The sequence below is a fragment of the Pelobates fuscus genome, chromosome 4 (genome assembly GCF_036172605.1).
Source record: "Pelobates fuscus isolate aPelFus1 chromosome 4, aPelFus1.pri, whole genome shotgun sequence".
NCBI classification, from domain to species: domain Eukaryota; kingdom Metazoa; phylum Chordata; class Amphibia; order Anura; family Pelobatidae; genus Pelobates; species Pelobates fuscus.
The window spans coordinates 330,699,622-330,722,555 of NC_086320.1; the positions used below are offsets into that span (position 1 = coordinate 330,699,622).

The 22,934-nt window shown below is 37.7% G+C and overlaps 1 protein-coding gene across 3 annotated transcripts in view; it reads left to right on the forward strand.

Annotated features, from left to right (window-relative positions):
- Nucleotides 1-22,934, forward strand: part of DGKB (diacylglycerol kinase beta) — a 567,171-nt gene that overhangs the window by 209,938 nt on the left and 334,299 nt on the right. For all 3 annotated transcript variants that reach the window (XM_063452403.1, XM_063452402.1, XM_063452404.1), the window contains exons 11-13: nt 562-650; nt 729-845; nt 18,704-18,802. In XM_063452403.1, coding sequence (XP_063308473.1) covers nt 562-650; nt 729-845; nt 18,704-18,802 — 305 coding nt within the window. The remainder of the gene's footprint in view (nt 1-561; nt 651-728; nt 846-18,703; nt 18,803-22,934) is intronic.

Below are 22,934 nucleotides of genomic sequence, written 5' to 3' on the forward strand. Positions count from 1 at the left end.
TATTCCGGAAAGCAATGAATTTACGCAATGAAGACATAGTATTGTTGTGGTAGGTTACAAATGAACTTATACTGAATACATGGCATCTATGACAACACTTGCTATCTGGAAATGGACTAATCAGCTATTTAAGGATTGGATAAACCAATATACGGAATAGAATAACTCATATGGTTTCTACTTCCATGCTTGCCAGCTGCTCATAAGCATATATTTTGGAAAATGTAGATATTTTATTAACAAATGACACCAGTCCATTTGGCAGTCATCAATTTGTCTTCAAAGTACTCATCATTCGGGGGTCATTTTTTAAAAATTTTAGTTAGAACTAATTGAATTAAGCATTTCCTGCCATGCTATGATACGGTTTTCTTGTTTTTTTATATGCATAATGCTTCCTGTAATTATTGACCTTCTGAAACCTACTGAAACAACAGCCTACGTTAAGATTTATTGGTGCGTCTTTAATGTAATGTCTGGAAATAGTGTTGTGTTTGTTCTGTTTGGAAATAAAAATTGAGTTGAAAATCATTAACTCTTGTTTGGTTTTCACCTTTTTAGTTTGCAAGTATACCGTTCACGAACGCTGTGTCGCAAGGGCACCACCATCTTGCATCAAAACCTATGTTAAGTCAAAAAAAGACACCAATGTAAGTATGCCAGATATAATGTTTATTAAGCTACTTATAAGAGAAAAAAAAAACATACAACTTTATGTTTGTTCACAGGTCATGCATCATTTTTGGGTGGAAGGAAATTGCCCAACCAAATGTGAAAAATGTCACAAAGCCATTAAGTGTTACCAAGGCCTGACTGGGCTCCACTGCGTATGGTGTCAAATTACTGTAAGTATTTCAGCAGAAATCACTCAATTTGTCAGTTCTACGCTGTGCAGATGGAAAAATGTTATACAATAGAATGTGATTGTGTTATCAGGTAACTCTTAATTTTATTGATACAGAATGCAGATGATACATTCATATGATGTGATTAACATATTGTGTTTCTATCCCACAAATAGACTGTTTTCCACCACTGCATGGATGTAATAGATAGGGGTTATTTAGAATGGATCTGTCAAAGGCAAATGGGTGGCTGAAAAGATCCATGCCATTTAAGTAATACATTTTTTCCTGGCTATTGCACTAACCAAATCTATGCTAAGTGTGCTCTACAGAAGGTATATGCAATCTTCAGCATCTCCAGATGTTGTGGACTATATCTCCCATAATGTTCTCACAGACATAATGCTGGCAAAGCATCAGGGGAGATATAGTCTATAACATCTAGAGTGCCAAAGGTTGCTTACCCCTGCTCTAGAAACTACTTTGGGTTTCTAGTGCATGTAGTGCAGAATCATACCACACGTAATATTGTAGGAGACCACATGCTCGCACTGACACAACCATAATTCTACTTTAGATCTGTTGCAAAACTCGCAATAACATTTTAACAACTGTATCTATGTATGTATGTATGTGCAAACATATGGACCAACACAAAGTAACAATGTTAATTTTATCATGCATAAATGGCGGGTGCTACTTAAAAATGTATATATATATTTAAGTTAACAACTTGTTTTTCTTTGCAAGGTAACTGTATGAAACAAATGTGGAATTAGTGTTTCAAAGAGACATAGTTATGCATTATGCTGGCATTTGGGGAATCTGCATATCTCAGGTTAGGTGCTGTACATTTAAAAAAATTGTGTGAATAGTGTATTTTAGTTTTTTGATAGCAATTCTGATTTTTTCATATAGCTGGATTGTTTTCCCCTGTTGTGTCAATTAGTCTACAGAATGTATTTCCTAAACAGGAAACTCTAGTAAGGGAAAAGAAAAATGCAAATTGCTAAAGTTAGACCTATACACTGTGCAAGAAAATAGCTCAAATAAAGATTGTTTTCCAACTAGAGTCATTTTGGATACTATTTAAAAAATCATATTTTTTCAATATATTAAAATATAAAAATAAATACATATATCAGAAAATATGTAAGTATTACAAAATGTTAATATTTTTCATAATATTAAATAATTTTAAACATTATCCAAAAATATGAAAATCAGCAAACCACAACCTTTTAAAATGCAACAAGTAAATCATATGAACTGGAACTTTAAAAACAATCTTGATCTATACTTATGTGGAAATTTTCCTAGAGATCAGCTGTATGTTTATATACGACTTACACATTTATATGTGTTTTTTAAGCTCTCCAATAAATACTATTATGGTGTGTTAACCTGTTAAAAGATGGCATTATATCTAATTAGTTTTTTCTATACTTCCAAGATCTATCTTTGAGACATGGCTCTTGACTAAAGAGATTCCATAGCATACCAGTAAATCAAACTCTGGCAAAGGGGAGTAGCAGTGTCAACCACTTTCCACCCATCTGTGTCATCAAGTTATACTATCCAGTGTGGGACAGTTCGTTACTCCACATTTAATTTTGGTCTTCTCTCAAATTTCTATTCTCTGATGGTGATTGCTTTCTAGGTGTTAGTTCCCAAGACTCATTGCATCATATCCACTCAGACAAAAAGGATCACTAATCATTTTAAAGACAGCTCATCTTTTTATCGACCCCTACATAAACATTCAGAAACTTTCTTAGGATCCGTTGCCTGTGTGATCTAGTGTGACCAGCTGTTTGCTGCTACCAAAAATTGTATTTTCCTTAAATATATACTTAAATGTGTCTATGTTTATGCATAGCATGCTGAGATAGGTCAAGCATTGCAATTACTGTACAACTGGGTACCAACCAACATCTCTGGGGATTCCTGAAATCTTGGGGTTTTGACTAATGGCAGTGACATTGATGGCCCAAAATAACAAGACTAAGAATGGCTGCAGACAGAGGGGTAACTAGAAACCACAGGGCCCTAGTGCAAAAATTACCTTGGGCCCCCTACCCATATGTCTACCCCTCACCCCATACATGCTCGCCCCACATACATCTACCCCCCACCTCATACATCCCCACCCCCCACACATGCAAACAAACAGATTCACATGTAGACACACATACATACAGACACACATACACACAAACACACATACACATACATACAAACACACACACATACACAGAGAGACTCATACATACAGACACACATACAAACAAACACACACACACACACAGACACATACATATACACACAAAGGCATACAGACAGACATACAAACACACACACATACATACAGACACATATACATACAGACACACACACATATACAGACACACATATACACACAGAGACACATAAATACAGGCAAACACACACACACACATACAGACAGACATACAGACACACACACACACACACACACACACAGACATACAGACACACACCCAGATATACTGCTACAGACATTCTCTAAAACACACACACACACACACACACAAACTGCTCTGTTGGCTTCCTCCCAGCTCTGACATCATTACTGCTCCCGGGGCCACCCGATGGCAATGGATTTCCTGGGGCCCGGTTAGCGCTGCAGCACTTTAATAGTGCGGCGTGGCCCCAGAAATCCATTGCCATCCGGTGGCCCCAAGAGCATGGGCCACCCGATGGGCTCCTTCAATGCCACCCAGGGGATTTTTCTGGGTAGTCTGGGCCGAATGCTTGCGGGCACCCAGGTTCCAGGGGTCGACAGGGCAGCCAGGCATCCTGGAATGACAGGCCCGGTCGCAGCTGTGACCCCTGCGACCGCAGTAGTTCCGCCAGTGGCTGCAGACCAGAAGATTAACCTTACCAGAGAGCATTTTGGTTTTTAAATTTATTAAAAGGGAGTTACAACCCGTTACATAATATTCCATGACAAGTGGTTAGGCAAATTCAATGATATTAAGGTGGTTATGGCATGTCATCTTGAAGACATTAGTGCTATTTCTAGGACTCACCTAGTTTGATGTTTTGTCAACATTTAATGCATAATAGTGAACAACATATACATATTTGGCTTAGTTTGCACCTATAGCTGGATGGATTGGTCAGATGGATTGGTCTGCTTTCTTCTTTAGATAAAGATTGTGCTAATTTTTTGGCACAACTTTTTCATTTTGTTTCTGTTTTTGCCTTTTTTGGTACCTGTCCTGAGGGCTTTACTCAAACATAAATTTGGAAGGTTAGACTTTCATGGCTGAATAAGTGTTTAGTCAGCTCACTGAACGGCTCTTTTCACTCTTTAATGAAGGAATTGCTATTTGTTAAGCATAGTATACTGTTAGTCTGCTAAGAGGATCCAACCCCACGTATAGATTGTACTTTCTGAGTATAGAGTACAGTAGATAGGTTCTTTTGGCACATGCACTTATAATTAAACACTATAGGGTCCGGAAAATAAATGTGTCTTCATGACCCTATAGTGTTAAAATAGCTATTTAACCCCTCTTGCTCCTGTTAAATATAGTAAAAACCTACCTTATTTCCAGTGCTGCGTGGGTCTGCCGGCGCTGGCTTCGCCCGGATCTGCCTCCTTGGCTATGCAGAATAAATAATGGTTCAGGCACTCCGGGATAACAAAAAATAGCAGCTTTATTGGTGCAAAAACAGCAACATTTCAACTCTACAGGGTCTTTATCGAACGTTTCTACTGCCTCCTTGGCTGACATATTCAGAAGTGATGATCTCAGCCAATCACAATCCTTTCCCATAGGAAAGAAATAGATTGGCTGAGATTGTCAATTCTGATTATCTCAGCCAAGGAGGCAGGGAGGAGGGTGAGGCATTGAATGGAATCAATGTATCTCTATGAGGAAAGGTCAGCGCCTCCATGCAAAGTGTGAGAAAAGGCAGTGTTTACATTGCAGAGGAGTGGCCATTAGAGGTGTTCCTAGGCTGCAATGTAAACACTGCCTTTTCACAACAGGCTCTTCATTTGGGGTCCCAAATAAAGGGCCTGCTGTGATATGCTGATACCCAGGAAAATAATAAGAACCTACAAAACCCTAGGCAGGGTACTATGTTGGGTCCCTTTATTTTTTGCATTGGGATAATTAATAGGCCAAGGAAATTCTGGAATTTAGGGTCCCTGTCTAACCACTGGACCCAAGGTAGCTGCCTAAGATCATCTTATGATTAATACTGCACTGCTGACACATATTTCTACTCAGGGTAGGACTTGACTTGGGTCATGCTCTCAGTCTCCAAGAAGTAAATGAACTTTTGTATACTCTAATAATATCTTTGGCTCCTACAAAACTTGGTTGAAGTTTCGTTTGATCAATGGTCTCCACTGGCTGAATGGTATATCTAGTGAAAGATCACCCAGGACGTACTTGAAAACTAGAGAAATCTCAATGTATCTTTCCTGGTAAAATATTTTATAAATAAATAAATGTAAAAGACAAGCTACTCACAGGGTTATTTACTAAAGTCTCAATGGCCCCGTCATAAATGAGGCAAAACCATTCGATGTTGTACGGGTCTCTCCGAACAAGCACTGGCCATCAACCACATAATTAACCCTCAGGATATAACTGATTTTTACTAACGCATCTGAACAAATTTATTGAATCAGTCGGATCGACTAAATCTTAACCAATTTTGACTTTAATAAATCTGTGAATTGCCAATGAATTTTGACCTGATTTTGTCCATTAGGACAAATCTGGTGTTTTGTGAATAAACCTGTTAGTTGCAAATATATCTCTATCTCTAGAAAGAGAGTCAGATTTATTTTACACATATAAAAAATTATATGCATAGATTGCATAGTTTTATTCAAAGTCATTTTGGGTAGTAATTTTACTTACAACTTAAAATATATCCTGTACATTAACTCTATGACCTTGTTTCATACAAGTTTGAATTGCATAGATTAACATTTTTAAAAGTGAGAAACTATTAAATAAACATGATTTCCATTTGTTATATTTCAATTTAAGGTGTGATATTCTCATGCCTTTATGAGAAAAATATATATTTGCATACACACTTCAAAGTGCTGATGAATTAAAGTGTTTTTGTATATATAATTTTGCAGTTATTAAAACATTTTAATTTAATATGATGCTTAAAGCTGTATGTATATGTAATCCTATTGAATTCCTGTGCTTTAAGGTATTAAATTATAGTAAACAAAACAATATGCAGATTTTCACAGAAGCAAAACAAAATATATTGGATATGCTGCCAAAGTGAGAAAAGTATACGAGGTCAGTCCAGAATATGTAATATGAAAAATAGAGACATTTATCGCAGAAGATACAAGATACAAGAAACATTGTACATAGGACAATGATGCCTCAGTCCACTTCAAAGTAGGCACACAGTTCTCCTAGCGTCTCTTCCACTGTTCAATACACACTGCAAAATCCTTTGTTAGAATCACCATCAGCTGCCTCGGCGTATTTACCTGAATGTCATCGACCGTCTGAAATCTTTCCCCTTTAAAAGGTGATTTTAGCTCCAGAAGTCACAGAGCACCACATCTTTCAACAGATTCTCCACCATGATTGAAGCATTTGTGCTGCACTTTTATATAGTTTTTGAATAACATATAAAAAATGTGGACAAATGTTCCCTTTGAGTTGTTCTAGTAACCTGGATTTTTGATAGCACTCACTGTATCTCTAGATATGCATAGTACATGTGCTATGTTACCTAGTATTTTAATTTTGATCACATGATTACATGAAGAACAATAATCTATTCTGGTTGAATAGGTAATTTCTATAATGAATCTCATAAGGCAAAAAAAATGTTTTACTTGAATTTTATTGCGTTTTAAGGTGTATTTTGTGAAATCGAGAGGTTAGAGTACAACATTAATTTGTAGTGCATTTCAGGATGGTTGGTAAACTTTGTAGCTTTGTGGAGGAAGGGAACAGGGAAGACAGATCATGAGTCTCAATAGTCCCAGTCTCATAGAGAGGTAAACCATGTATGGTTAACATTCCCACTATATGCAAGTATACAAATATGTCCCTCAAAGGCAGGGCATAATTAGCTGCTAAAGTAAGATATAGAATAAATGGATTAGCCTCTTGGAAATATAAGTAATACTGAGAGAATACCATTCTTTGAGATGCACATTAGAAGCAAAGAAAGTTACAATTTCAAGTAGTGCTTGAGGGTGCATGTAATGTTTTACATCCCAAAAAGGCTGATATTTGTCCCATATCATGATGACATATTACGTTTTAGAATTAGAGTTCTAAATGGCCCTATGGTGTCCATATGTATCTTGGCAAGGATGGTACAAAATAGTATTTCCATGACCACCCAATTTATCTTACTACAACTTGCAGTCGCAGATCCTGTGATAAAATTGTAACCCTGCTATTCTCCCTAATATTAAGAACATCAAGTCCTCCCTTTGTGGATTGTAAACTTAGAGTTCTCTTAGCAATATAGGTTCATTTATGATCAAGTATAACCATTGTAAAGATTTTTTAATAGACTGGAAGATGGCAGATGGGAGATGGGGCTAGCAGTATAATAACCAGAAAATATAGTAATTTGTGAAATATGTTTCTATGAGAGCAATTCTAGCTTAGTGCTCATTATAAAGGAGGATTAGTTATGTTTATAAATATCCAATAGACGTTCATTGATCTTTACCCCTATTTTTTTCAGTAACATTTGTTCTCCAGTCCTAGACAAAGACTGTTTTAGACTTGACTAGCTCAGCAAAGGAGATTTGTATGGGCAAAATCTGTCTTTTAGCTATATTTTCCAACAGCAAAATAAAGAGTATGAGAGGTACCAGTTGTTATTGGGAATGAGGGTGAGGTATACCAACAAGTATTACATTTGAACTGAGGGGTCAGAGGGGTTGCAACTTTGGTTGCACCAGGAGGGAACCCAAAAGATGAATCTAGAGTTATAGTTATATATGGCCAATTTAGTATATCAAAAGCGTTTTTGGCTTCTAGTGCCATTAATCAGCCACATATGCCAGGGGATTGCAATAAAACATATGCAAAAGTTAACAAGTATTATCAGATGCCTGCCTATTTTTGACAAACTCAGTTACATATGTTTGTTGCAATGTTAAAAAAAATACCCAAATCCATCAAATTCAAACTTTGATCTCCATGGCTGACGCCTGGGATAAAGAAAGTAGTGCAGTAATAATGATACTGACCTGAAATTGGAGCTATCATTTGGATCACGAGGTTCAGGGAGATTAAAGACATGAGCTGCTAAAAGGTCCCTGAGCAGTTTGCCCAGTCTCACTTCCACTGCAAATAACTTAGCCAACTATAGGCCTTAGATGTGTACAAATTTCCAATGATAGATACTTGGGAGCCAGTTCTAAACAGGAGTATGTGATTTGGTAACAAGAAAATCACCTAACAAAATCTCATGTGAGGTAATAGGTATAATTAAAATGTGTTGATTGGTAAAGGATAATTAGGAATAGGAAGATATTTCTTGGTGTATTGATACATCCAATTTATATAATTTAAAACAGGACAAAGCAAAGGCTGAAATTATGTAGTTTGGGATTAAAATGTTTCTGGCCATTGTTATGCAAAACCTAACACATTTTATAGAGCTGCTTTGTTTGTTTTTAGTTTTGAGTTGTTTAGCTAGAGTGTAGTATCTACATTTTAGCTGCCTGAGAATGTAGCCTGTTCATTGAAGATGAAATAATAGAATGCAGTTTGCAAGTAGTTGCAAAAAAAGTATAGAGAAGGAGTTTTCTTACTGAGAGTGTTAACTTGCTCTAATTGATGTAGAAGTAATTGCAGATCTATTTTTCGTAATAAAAGAGGCATGTTTGCTAATATAACATTTATGCCCATATGTGCTAGCCCAGAAAAATAAGATATCCCCCTTTCTTGTCTGATATTTTCTAATGTAGATGAAAGTCAATAGAGAAGTTCACCAAAATAAATAGCCCTCAAATGTACTTTTCTGCTACTTAGTGAGATGCCATGCCACGCACTATAATTAAGCTAAGCAAGAGTAATACAGAAAAGTCAGCTCGTAAAATAAAAGGAAAAAAAGCATAGCAATGAAAAAAACAGAACAGAACATATATACAAGGTTGTCAGTAACATTAAGAGTCAACCTATATTGATCTGAAAGAAATTAAAATGGTCATTATGGAGGATACCATTGCTGTGTGGGATCGGGAGATAGCCTGTGTCATTGAACCTGCAGAGTTATTCACTAAAGTGAGACTTGAAATTAAATTCAAAGTGAATGTTTAATTTAAGGCCAGAGTAGTAGAATTGAAAGCATAGCTGAGTGAGAATTTTCCCAGTTCCGCTAGTTTAACATTTGAATTCTTGCTTAGAAAATAACCCTACAGTACGAGACTGGCGAAGTTGTTAGCTTATTCCTGTGCCTAACCACTGCCACCACCACTTACACCATTTCTGATTCAAAGTTTTTTTTACTGATTGGTGATTATTTTACTGTTTGGTAAAATATTTGTTTTATGATTTCTTGTGAGAAACAGATTATTTGATTTGCAGTATGTTTCAGTGACACTACTTGTGCATTGCTTTTTTTCAATAGTATGTGAGGACATTGACAGCTCAAGTGGACCCTACCTGCAGTGAACATGGAAAGTCCTTTTTTGTGCTGTGCTTTAGTGCAACAGCTTGTGCATTGCAGATTGCAATAGAATGTGTGGCAGTTTACTACACAAGTGAACACTACAATGAGTGTAGCAGAAGAATTTATAGTTGCAGTAGCAAAGACAGCTAGGACCACAAGTAGTAGCAGCATTTTTGTGAAGCATGCATGACTTACCCAGCCACTAACTACCTTTAGAAGCAGTGGCAACAGGACTGAAACAATTAACATCACCACATCACCACTAAGACTTTCACAAAAATGACATGAAATGAAAAGGAAATGAAAGGCAAACAGCATGGTAGAGAGTCTAAGTAGAAAGCAGTCCCCATAATGTACAAGGAGGACCAGTGGCATACACACAATCCATGGGGCCCCAGTGCAAAACTGATCCGTGGGCCCCCCTTCCTCCCTCTTCCCCCCACCACCCACCCACCCACCGACAGACACACACACACACACACACACACACACATACAGACACACATACACACACACTCACAGACACATACAGACAGATATACACAGGCACACATACATACAGACACATACATACATACAGACCGACACACAGCCACATACAGACCGACACACACAGAAACACACACAGGCACACACACACACACATACATACAAACAGATAGGCACACATACACACATACAGACAGACACACACACACACACACAGACATACACATACATACAGACACACACATACATATGACACACACATACATATAGACACACACACAACACATACAGACAGATATACACAGGCACACATACATACAGACACATACATACATACAGACCGACACACAGCCACATACAGACCGACACACACAGAAACACACACAGGCACACACACACACACATACATACAAACAGATAGGCACACATACACACATACAGACAGACACACACACACACAGACATACACATACATACATACATACATACACACACAACACATACATACATACAAAGACACATACACATACAGACATACACAAGACACACATGCATACAAATACACATACATACACACATATATACAGGCAGACACACACAAGACATACATACAAAGACACATACATAAGACACACATACATACAGACACAAGACACACATACATACAAAGACACATGCATACACACACACACACACACACAAACAAGACATACATACAAAGACACACACATACATACAAAGACAAATACACACATACATACAGACACACACACAAGACACACTTACATACAGACACACACAACATACATACAAAGACACATACACACAAACAAACACACACAATATTTTAGTCACCCTCCTGTTTCCTACCTTTAGGTGCAGGAGGGTGACATTCCCTGGGGTCCAGTGGTGGCTCAGGTTGATGGGAGTCAGAGTTCCTACTCTGACTCCCTCTTCCTTCCTTCCGCGCGGGCTCTCTGTATGCTGGGAGGAGTGACGAGCAGTCACTCCCTCCCCGCTCTGTGTGATCTCATTACAGGGGGCCTGGTCGCGCTGTTAAAGCACCCAGCGCTGACCGGGTCCCCTGACAATCCCTATCCATCGGGTGGCCCTGACAGCATGGGCCACCCGGTGGACCCCTTGGACGGCGACCCCGGCCCCAAATGGTGATGACGGGTACGCGGTCGCAGGGGTCCGCAGGGCGGCCGGGCTCTGTAATATTTTTATATATCTTTTTCAAATGATTTCATATTTTTGGATAAAGTTTTCAAATTATTTATCTACTGAAGTCACCATTAAAGTCTATGATAATATTTGTAGATACATTTGAAAATGAAATTAAACGTTTATCCAAAAATATTACATTATTTGAAAAGCTAATACAAAAATATTAAATTGAGGTCTCCACTTAAGAAGCTTTCCAAATGATTCAATACTGTTAGAATTAGTTATCTACAAATTATTCCATAGACTTTCCATAAATGTGACCTCTGTAGAGGAACCATTTGGAAAGCTTTTCTAACAGTGTTGAATCAGTTGGAAAGCTAATTAAATCAAGACCTTATTTCTTCGAAATGGCTATATCCTTTGTGAAGACAGATATATTTTGTTAAATTCTCCATGATGACATCGAGGAAGGAATTGGGTATGGTATGGGTAATGTGTTAAATATGTATTATAGCTTGGGAAAGTAGAACTTTTGGTGACTAAGCCAGTAAATAAATTACAATGTGATGCTAATATTTTCAATTGCTTTGAATACTTGGGTACACTTAAAAGACAATTGACAAAGAATCCTAAAGGTCTGGTTGCTGATAAACTGTCCCCTTAATCTCATCTTAAGTCTTTTGTAAATTTGAAGGCTAATGAGGTCATTATTGATTTGGGATTTAGCACCTACGTCTACGGCTACGTATGTATATAGCCCATCATCAATAGAGAGGATTGATGTGGTCCCTCTATTTTATGTCACAAGCAACATAGTGCGGAAACCCCATGTATATGGACTAGAGCTCACTCTCACCACTGAATTAATAGGTTGTAATAACTTGCGTAATGGAAATTTGTCACGGACAATAGATCTACAAATAATAGGAGGTATTTGTAGTCAGGTAGGTTCTGTTCTTAAAGTCATCTATTTTAAGGGTGTTGCTTCCAGTTTCTGCTCCATATTGGGCATTTCATCTACCACAAGTTATGAGCGTCTTTCTATTTGTTAGTTTCAAGTTCTGTATGTGCTGTGTGTTTGGCTAAGTCTAAAGAACATATTTAAGGATTCCATCAGCAATCTTTTGGATTTGCTGTTGTATTTTGTCATCCATATTGACTAAGAGTAATTCAATTCTTTCAATTCTATTTTAGGGTGTTGTTGTTTCGTGTGATCCATTCTGAGGTTTCGTCCTTTGGTGAGGACACATGGTCAAGGTTTGGGGTGCAGAAATCAGTTTTGTCAGCCTTTTTATTTCTGAGATGCGCTATGGTTTCATACCACCATGAAACTAGATGTTTTTAGTGCTTTTCAGCTCAGATAAATATTTGCCTGTTGTTTGTTGTCTAGAAAAAATGTTTATTTTTATAAATATATCAGGAAAAACTGAATTATGCAGAGTGAGACAGATCTAATATCAGTAAATTTGGTCATCAAACATTATATTTTCTCTCCTTAGGCCATAGTTGAGTTAAAATAGTATTTAATCTGTGCAGTCCAAATAGTTCATAAGGCAATATGATTATCAGTGTTACTTAAAGAGTTTAATATGATGTGTAAACATTCACCATGTTTAATATGGCTGCCTTGAAAAACTCATTAGAGGAATGGGACATGGACATGGCGTTTAATCTACTGCCTTTAGAAGACGAGCTGAATAGTACTTAATATTTTTTTGATAAAATATGCAGAATAAAATATATTGTTACTAATTGACAGTAGGTATCAGACAAAATAATGTAAAACTAACATTAAAGAAAAGCTCATAGATTATGCTCTGTGTGCTATGGCTTCTTGGAGAGGTTTTAGAAGCATTTTATAAGAGATCTGGATCTGTATATATTCTTCAGAGTATAAACTTCCACTTTTCTCCAAAAGAAAAAAAAGAAAATCAATATTTAGTAGACACAGCAACAATGAAAACATTTGCTGCATGTTTTTTTGGGGGGTATTTCTACAAAACTTTTTCAAAGCTGCAGTTCTTCTGATTGCAGCCTATGCAGGCCCTCTCTTCTCTTTCCCAGAACAAGATATTGAGAAGCCTCTAAAAAAGAGACATGAGGGGGGCAGTCTCAGAGGACTCAGAAGCCATGCAGGATGCACCCAGGTAAAACACATCCTGTGGACACTCATGCACGGACGCACATGCACTTATAAGGTCACAGTGGCTCATAGGAGAAGATAAGCACTCTAGAAGTGGAGCTAATGGAAAGAGGAAATAAACCTCCATAGCTTTTTGGTTGACAGCCATCTTATTTTAATTATAAAAGTGTCAATTTCACATTAAAATTGGCACGTTTATAAAGTGCTATAAAGATGGGATTGTAGTGGAGCTCCAATACCCAGCATAAGTATCTCCACTATTCCTTCCTCGTAGCTGAAAGAAGCACTGCAAAATTCCAAGACCCTTTTCCCCCAGCAACTAGAAAACACACAGTTCTGGGAGTCAAGTGAGTTTATTTTGGCCACACAGGGCTTTTATGCACTGACCCCTAGCATGGAGTCTCCACATCAAAATCAAAAGGGTTTTCCTCCCAAGAGTATCTGTTTCTGAGTGATAATTGAGTGAGAAAACTATAACTCAATTATCTCTGAGATACAGAAAAATATATACAATTTGAAAATTTTCCATAAAAATACATTTTAATACATAGGAACCCCACAAAAGTCATATCACTGAATAGCTTGTGTCTGAGAGTCCACTTTGTTGAAATAGCGCTCAGATCCCTTTGGTGGTTATGGACCACCATTCTAATGAAGTTTTGACCGGTCGGCCACAATGTGATGCCCCAAAACAGTTCCATGGAAAACAAGGCAACGACCTGTCACCTTTTGGAGGTTCTCACACAAACACCGAAGAATGCTCTCCCTGGCTGTTAGGGAGCGAATGCTCCCCCTGTCCGGTAGTTCATGCCTCCTGAGCACCATTCTCATAACTGTTCAGGAAGTTGGATGGGCAGTGGTACTAGTTTCCTGGGTGTTCACGGGGTCGCATATCTGAAAATAGTTCCAGGCTGTCAACGACCATGTACTGCTGCCGGTGTTCCGCAGACAAAACAAGACAAAACGGCCACGCGGGAAACACTTGAACCAATTTGTGGTTAACAGTCAGGGGTTGTCGGTGATTGTGAGTTGTTAACAGAGGACCACACAAAGTTGGTTCTGTAAACGAACAAGGGTGTACGTAAAGCCGAACAAAAGGGAATAAAAGTGTAGTTAGGGCATCCATTCAGCAGGGATACTCAATGCTCATTAAGCACTTAAACTGCTTTGTGTGTGTGAACTTGACCTTTAGATTTCCAATGGGCAGGAACTTGTGCTTGTGATGTCTCTCTCTCTCCAGATAGGACACATTGGACAGTTCCTTCAGGCAGGCTGTCTGTGGGCCATGACAATAAACTAAATCAGAACAAAGCAACTTAAGGCTGATATTTGTACAACTACTGATTTTGCTAGACCAGAATGCCTTGCTTTATCCTGGAAACAGGCTGTGACTTAAAAGAAAGGGACTAACCAATTGAGCAGAGCATAGGAAGACAGCCCATTTTAGTTGTGTGTCTATGGTGTAAGTATGTTTAGGTGATGGATGCCTCTAAGTTTGTGGCAATAAGCCAATTCTTGTTTATGGTTTCTGTTAGGGTTTGAATTCTAATCTTATACGTTTTGCCCTGTCCTTCTTTTTAAAGGGGTTTTGAATTTGCATTTCAGTAGTGGGAAATACACTGTGATAATATAGTGGAGGTTTTTTTTAAATTAATTTCACCATTGACAAATGTAAACTTTATGCACCCCATACAGTTAGTTCTGGAAATATTTGTATACTAACACAAATGTTATTATGTTGTCTCTGTACGCAACCACAATGCATTTGAAATGAAACAACTGAGATGCAATTGACGTGAAGACTTTCAGTTTTAATTCAAAGGGTTGAACAAAAAGATTGTATGAAACATTTTGGAATTGCAACCATTTTTATACCCAGTCCCATTATTTCAGGGGCTCAAATGTAACTGGACAAATTAGCACAATCATGAATAAAATGTAAATGTTTAATGCTTTGTCACAAATCCTTTGCAGGCAATGTTTGAAGTCTGGAAAGCATGACCATCATCAAATGCTGAGTTTCTCCATGCTGATGCTTTGCCAGGCATTTACTGCAATTGTCTTCAGTTAGTGTTTTTTCGTGTGTCCATATGCCTTAAGACTTGTCTTTAGCAAGTGAAACGCATGCTCGAAAGGGTTGAGATCAGGTGATTGACTCAGCCACTGCAGAATATTCCACATCTTTGCATTAAAAAACTCCTGGGTTTCTTTCGTAGAATGTTTTGGGATGTTGTCCATCTGTAAAGTGAAGTATCGTCCAATCAGCTTTGCTGAATTCGACAGAATCTGAGCAGACAATATATCCTATACACTTCAGAATTCATCTGGCTGCTTCTGTCTTCTGTCACATCATCAATACTCAGTAGTGACCCAGTGCCATTGAAGCCATGCATGTCAATGCCATCACACTGCCTCCACATTGTTTTACAGATGATGTGCTATGCTTCAGGTTATGAGCAGTGCCAAGCCTTCTCCTTACCTTTTTCTTCCCATCAATCTGGTACATGTTGATCTTAGTTTCAAAAAGTTCAAACAATGCTGTTCCAGAACTACGCTGACTTTTTTAGATATTTTTTGTGCAAAATCTAACGTAACCTTTCTATTCTTGAGGCTTATGAATGGTTTGCACCTTTGGTAAATACTCTTTATTTGCTCTTGTGAAGTCTTCTTTTTATGGTAGACTTGGATAATAATATGCCTACCTACTGGAGAGTGTTCTTCACTTGGCTGTATGTTTTGGCAGGGTTTTTCTTTACCATGGAAAGGATCGCACGATCATTCACCATTGTTGTTATCCTTGGACATTCAGGGCTTTTTGTGTTGCAAATCTCACCAGTTCATTCTTTTTTTTGTCAGAATGTACCAAAATGTTTATTTAGCCATTCCTAATTTTTTTGCTATCTCTCTGATGTATTGTTTTTGCAGCCTAAGGATGGCCTGTTTCACTTGGATTGAGAGCTCCTTTGACATCATGTTATGGGCTTCCAAATGTGAATGCCCCAGGTGGAATCAACACCAGACCTTTTACTCGCTTAATTGATGAAGAACTAATGAAGGAATGGCCCACAACTGTCAATGAAACAGCTTTTGAGTCAATTGTCCAATTACTTTTTGTCTCTTGAAAAAGAGGGGGCTATATATTAAAGAGCTGTAATTCCTAAACTCTTCCTCCGATTTGGATGTGAACACCCTCAAATTAATGCTGAATGACTGCACCTTAAGCCCATATTCATTATTTAACTGTAGCTTGAATTTGTTTTGGTAAACAGCCGAAATAATAAAACTTGTGTCAGTGTCCAAATAGTTCTGAACCTAACAATACAAAAAGTAAAAAAGAACAGAAATTACAAATAAATATATGATGAGAAATTTGCTTTTCTTCGCTCTTTGTTAAAACTGCTAGTAAAATTACTCGTCAACACTGAAACAAGCTAAAACATATTGGTCTAGCTGCAGGTCCTACACCTTCATTACACATCCACTTTTTAAACTCTGACTTTAGTAACTCCTTCCATGGAAGCTTACAAAAATAACATGGTAAAAAACTGAGATCTTCAGGAATCATATATTGTGCAAGCTGACAAATGTCATAATGGCATAGAAATCAAAGGGAACATTATACCAGTGAATGCTTTTTCTCCATTCTTAATTCACATAGTCTAAAGCATGGGTTTAAATTGGCTTTCTAAATACCAGAGTCACTTCCTAATACTAATGTGGTTATAGTGCAAAGTTCCTATTCCTGCAGTTTTTCTGTGATATTCTTTTGAAATATCTACTTTTTTATTTTCTCTAGCTTCACCTTTTTCGGCTCTCAATCTGATGGCCAAACTGTGTTCTCCCAAGGGCTGTATTTCCAATTAGGCAGAGTAGACAACTGCCTACAGGTGCATTCCTGATGGGGGTGCTACTCTGCCTGTTAAAACCCCCCTCCCAACCTCCTACACCATGTTTGCAGTTCCAAGACTATGATATAAGTGTATTCAGTCTGAGGGAGCATAATATGAGCATGGAGATCTCCTGGAGGGAAATAAGAGAGGACTGGCCAGAAGGAGGTAGAGGACTGGGGTAAGAATGGCCAACTCTTAAATGACAAGCACACACCCACTCTTACATACATTGCTCCCCAGACTGCTACACATACAAACACAAAATACTACTCATATTGTTGACCTCGCTGTAACACACTGCTAGACACACTGTCCACACTGCCAACACTGCTGTACATACTGCTCCTTACACTATACACACTATACACTTACACACTACTATACACACTACTACATGTTCTGCTACCCACACTATAGTAAAAACACACACCAACAGACAATGAGATACATACACACATATAAGCTGCATGCATGAGAGCAAACACACAGCCTTGTTAAATGCCAAAAACCACAATTTCTCAAAGCAAGCTACAGTGGGAAGGCAGGTATCTCTCCTGAAAACAGAAATGTTCTCTGGGGCTTGTACATGGGCATGCTTGGTTGTTTGCTGGTCCATTGCATCTCAGTAAGAAACAATGGGTTATATAATTGTGCATATAGCCACATTGGCAATGTCCTATAAAGACTTTGCTGTGCAAAAAGGGGGTGAATCATCCTATCTGCAAAAGCCATTTCCTCAGCTAATGAAAGGTGAGTTTTTAGGTATTACGAATGTTTTTTCCTATGGGAAAGCTTTGAATTGGCTGAGATCATCCAGCTTGAAGATCATAGTTCAAAGAAATAGTGATCTCAACTGCCTTTGTCAAAACGAAAAAGAAAATGAAAGTTTCTGTGGAATACAATATATTAAAATATAAGGGATCATTTACCAAACATTGAATTGGAGTGACATTTAAAACATATTTATAAACTTTAGGCAAATTAGAATTTTCTGATTTATATTGTCTTTTTGTACTCTTGTGCATTGTATTTAGCTGGATTTAGTTTGAACTAAACTGCTTAACAAGGCTAACATGACCATGATCAGTTTGTACAAAAATGTGTCTGAAAGTCTGGCAACACTTATTGCGTACCGATGAAGCATTGTCTAAATCTTAAAAATACAGCTAACTTTCCTTTGTGCAATTATGTTGTTGTAAATGTTACATTTGACGCATATTGTACATTTTTTTAAACCTAGTAGCCACATTGGCGTGGTCCTAGGAAGACTTCTCTGGGCAAAAGGGGGGTGAATCATTCTAAAAATTAAAACAAATACATCTAGCTTTCTTTTGTATAATTATTTACTTGTAAATGTTTCATTTGAAGCAATTTTTTAAAAAAAAAACTTGGTTAACATCATAGCTGTTTTTATACTGTGATCTGGTGTGACCTTTTCTCACTTTTATATCATATTTATATTATATATTTATTTTATACAGCTTCATAATAAATGTGCTTCACACCTTAAACCTGAATGTGAATGTGGACCTTTGAGAGATCACATTTTACCTCCTACATCAATCTGTCCAGTTGTACTGGTAAGTTTCTCTGTAGCTGACATTATTACTGTGTCTGCTAAATGTTGCCTACCTTTCTATTTCTTTAACAATACCACAATGTAGTTTAAAAATAATTTTTGTTCTCCACTACTCTAGTTTTAGTCTAGAATGAAACAAAGGCTTTTGTTTGTTTGTTTTTCATTTTCGTTAAACGTACTGTATTTCTCTTCTGATGACAATGACAATTCACTGAGGAGGCTGGGTCAGCTTTTATGACTTACATAGTACTTACCAGAAACCGAACAGCAGGTCACTTTAGCATTTTAAATTTTTTTTTTTTTTTTTAAGATCCAACTTCCCAGAAGGATGAAGGTATTTTTATGGTCAGTTCTTGCTTTGGATGCATATTGCAGATCTGCAATGCAGAAATCTTTCATCCAGAGGTTACGTTGAATAATGGCACTCTCGCAGCAGTTTTGTGGATCATAATTTTATGTACTGTATTTCATACTTACAAAGTCAATGCAAGCATACATAGTCCAAATTACAATTAATCTGCAAGATATCATATTTTCTGCAGGTTACAGCCAGGTGTCTATATTTACATTCTGTGTCTATCTGTTTTTTTTCCCTTCTCTGTCTGTCTGTGTGTATGTCGGTGTGTATGTCTGTCTGTCTATCTATCTATCTATCTATTTATTATTCTATTTAGGTACTATACTATGCATTTTATTTAGGTCTGTCAGTTTTGTTATCTATCCTTTTCTAACTGAGAAATATCATGTTTTTATTGCATATACATGTATATATATAATATAAATGAAACTTGGCACGCACCCCTTTGACATTTACATTAGTAACTTTGCCTCGATGCCAAACCCATGTCTGTATATAATATTCAAACAATATAATGCTTAGTCCTGATCGATGTTTCGACCCGATCATAAAAAAGACCAGATCAGGTCGAAACATCGATCGGAACTAAGCATTATACTTTTTGAATAAACACTTTGACAAGACCTCCAAGTACAACCTTTTTTCTCTGGATTATATATAATATATATATCATATATCCCTATGTGTTACTGTGTTTATAGAAGGCTTTAATAGTATATATATAGATTAATAGAAGTATGGATACAGGATAGGCAGGTCAAGCTTTTTAAAAGCAAACACTTTCTAATAAAACATTTTATTAGTGCATGTGGAATATATCTAACCAATAATGTTACATGGTCATTTTAAGATCTGGCACTGATTACGTTATTCAATTTACTTATGTCTCTAGACAAGTCTCAAATCACTTCATAAAGGTCTGGTTTTACTTAATTCTGTTTCTATATTTATTTACCAACTGATGACAAATGATCCTCACAATGTCATATTTATATAAACAACAAATATTAGTGTCAAGGAACATCTGTACTCATGCTATTGGCCACAATTATGTGTCAAATCACTGTATTATCAGTGAAATGTGGCATATAGCCTCAGCAGAGACTCTGAGTGAAGTCACTCGATCTCTGATTAAATAAATACATACGTGACACAGGGCTTTTGGAATATCTGGAGTTCATTGTGTTTTATTGACAAAGAAAATCATTGCTTGTAGAGGAAGTAATTTTGATTACTAATCACATTAGTTTACTAGATGTCTTTTTATAACCAACAACAGACATTCTGTGACTCTGTTACAGAATAATTAACAAGTCTTTATCAATCATATAATTTTTGAAAAGTAGTTTGGAAAAGTGCGTGGCATAAAAATCTAACATGTATCTATTATGTTCTCATTTTGGTGAGTATTCTGTAAATCAAGATATGCACATTATATACCTGTAGATTATAATAGTGAAATACCTGTCTACAAAATGTGTGGAAGATAACATTCATTTTAGGTAAGTCCAGGGCTTTGGCTAATGAAAAATAAATGCAGGAAAATAACTGCCTGTTGCTTTCATTCTTTTTTTGTGGTAACTCTGAACTGCTGCCCATAATTCCTTGCACAAGTCCACGTTATTAATAGTGAAATAAAGATTTAAGCATTGTGAGACCACACATATTTGCTTCCACCCACATCAGTAAGTATATTTGTAACTTATTGTTCCAATTAAATTAACAGGGTTATTTGCAAAAATGAGAATTTAAAGTAAATTTCAAATTTAAGGCCAATATAGCTGAACTGGAAGCATAGCACACTTAAAGAATTTTTATAGTTTGGCTATTTTTACATTTAATTTGAAATTCACTTTGAATTCTCACTTTAGTGAGTAGCTATGTAAATAAAATGTAGTAGAAATGAAACTGAATCTATGTTTGTGGTGGCAATGTGACTGACAGTATATAAGTATATACTGACCCCGCTCCCACCCCTTCTCTAACATCAGTTGTTTTAAGTGTTAAACTCTCGAAAGCTTGTCTTTGAAATAGTATGTTAGTCCAATAAAAAGCTACTCTAGTGTTTTGGCATCAAATATATATATACACACACACATACTGCTAAAAAAAAATAAAGGGAACACAAAAATAACACATCCTAGATCTGAATGAATTAAATATTCTTATGAAATACTTTGTTCTTTACATAGTTGAATGTGCTGACAACAAAATAACACAAACATTACAAAAAGGAAATCACATTTTTCAACCCATGGAGGTCTGGATTTGGAGTCACACTCAAAATTAAAGTGGAAAAACACACTACAGACTGATCCAACTTTGATGTAATGTCCATAAAACAAGTCAAAATGAGGCTCTGTAGTGTGTGTGGCCTCCACGTGCCTGTAGGACCTCCCTAAAACACCTGTGCATTCTCCTGAGGTGGTGGATGGTCTCCTGAAGGATCTCCTCCCAGACCTGGACTAAAGCATCTGCCAACTCCTGGACAGTCTGTGGTGCAACGTGACATTGGTGGATGGAGCAAGACATGATGTCCCAGATGTGCTTAATTGGATTCAGGTCTGGAGAATGGGCGGGCCAGTCCATAGCATCAATGCCTTCGTCTTGCAGGAATTGCTGACACACTCCAGCCACATGAGGTCTAGCATTGTCTTGCATTAGGAGGAACCCAGGGCCCACCGCACCAGCATATGGTCTCACAAGGGATCAACAGCAAAAAACAAATGTGAGGGAGGCTGAACTTGATGGACGCAAGTCTCTTTTCAGCATGTAACTATGTATGTAACTAAGTATAATAAGGGGTATGAGGATCTCATCTCGGTACCTAATGGCAGTCAGGCTACCTCTGGCGAGCACATGGAGGGCTGTGCGGCCCCCCAAAGAAATGCCACCCCACACCATTACTGACCCACTGTCAAACCGGTCATGCTGGAGGATGTTGTAGGCAGCAGAACGTTTTCCACTGTGTCTTCAGACGCTGTCACGTCTGTCACATGTGCTCAGTGTGAACCTGCTTTCATCTGTGAAGAGCACAGGGTGCCAGTGGCGAATTTGCCAATCTTGGTGTTTTCTGGCAAATGACAAACGTCCTGAATGGTGTTGGGCTGTAAGCACAACCCCCACCTCATACCACCCTCATGGAGTCTGTTTCTGACCCTTTGAGCAGACACATGCACATTTGTGGCCTGCTGGAGGTCATTTTGCAGGGCTCTGGCAGTGCTCCTCCTGTTCCTCCTTGCACAAAGGCGGAGGTAGCGGTCCTGCTGCTGGGTTGTTGCCCTCCTACAGCCTCCTCCACGTCTCCTGATGTACTGGCCTGTCTCCTGGTAGCGCCTCCATGCTCTGGACACTACACTGACAGACACAGCAAACCTTCTTGCCACAGCTCGCATTGATGCGCCATCCTGGATGAGCTGCACTACCTGAGCCACTTGTGTGGGTTGTAAACTACGTCTCATGCTACCACTAGAGTGAAAGCACCGCCAGCATTCAAAAGTGACCAAAACATCAGCCAGGGAGCATAGAAACTGAGAAGTGGTCTGTGGTCACCACCTGCAGAACCACTCCTTTATTGGGGGTGTCTTGCTAATTGCCTATAATTTCCACCTGTTTTCTATCCCATTTGCACAACAGCATGTGAAATTGATTGTCACTCAGTGTTGCTTCCTAAGTGGACAGTTTGATTTCACAGAAGTGTGATTGACTTGGAGTTACATTGTGTTGTTTAAGTGTTCCCTTTATTTTTTTGAGCAGTGTATATATTTACCAACCA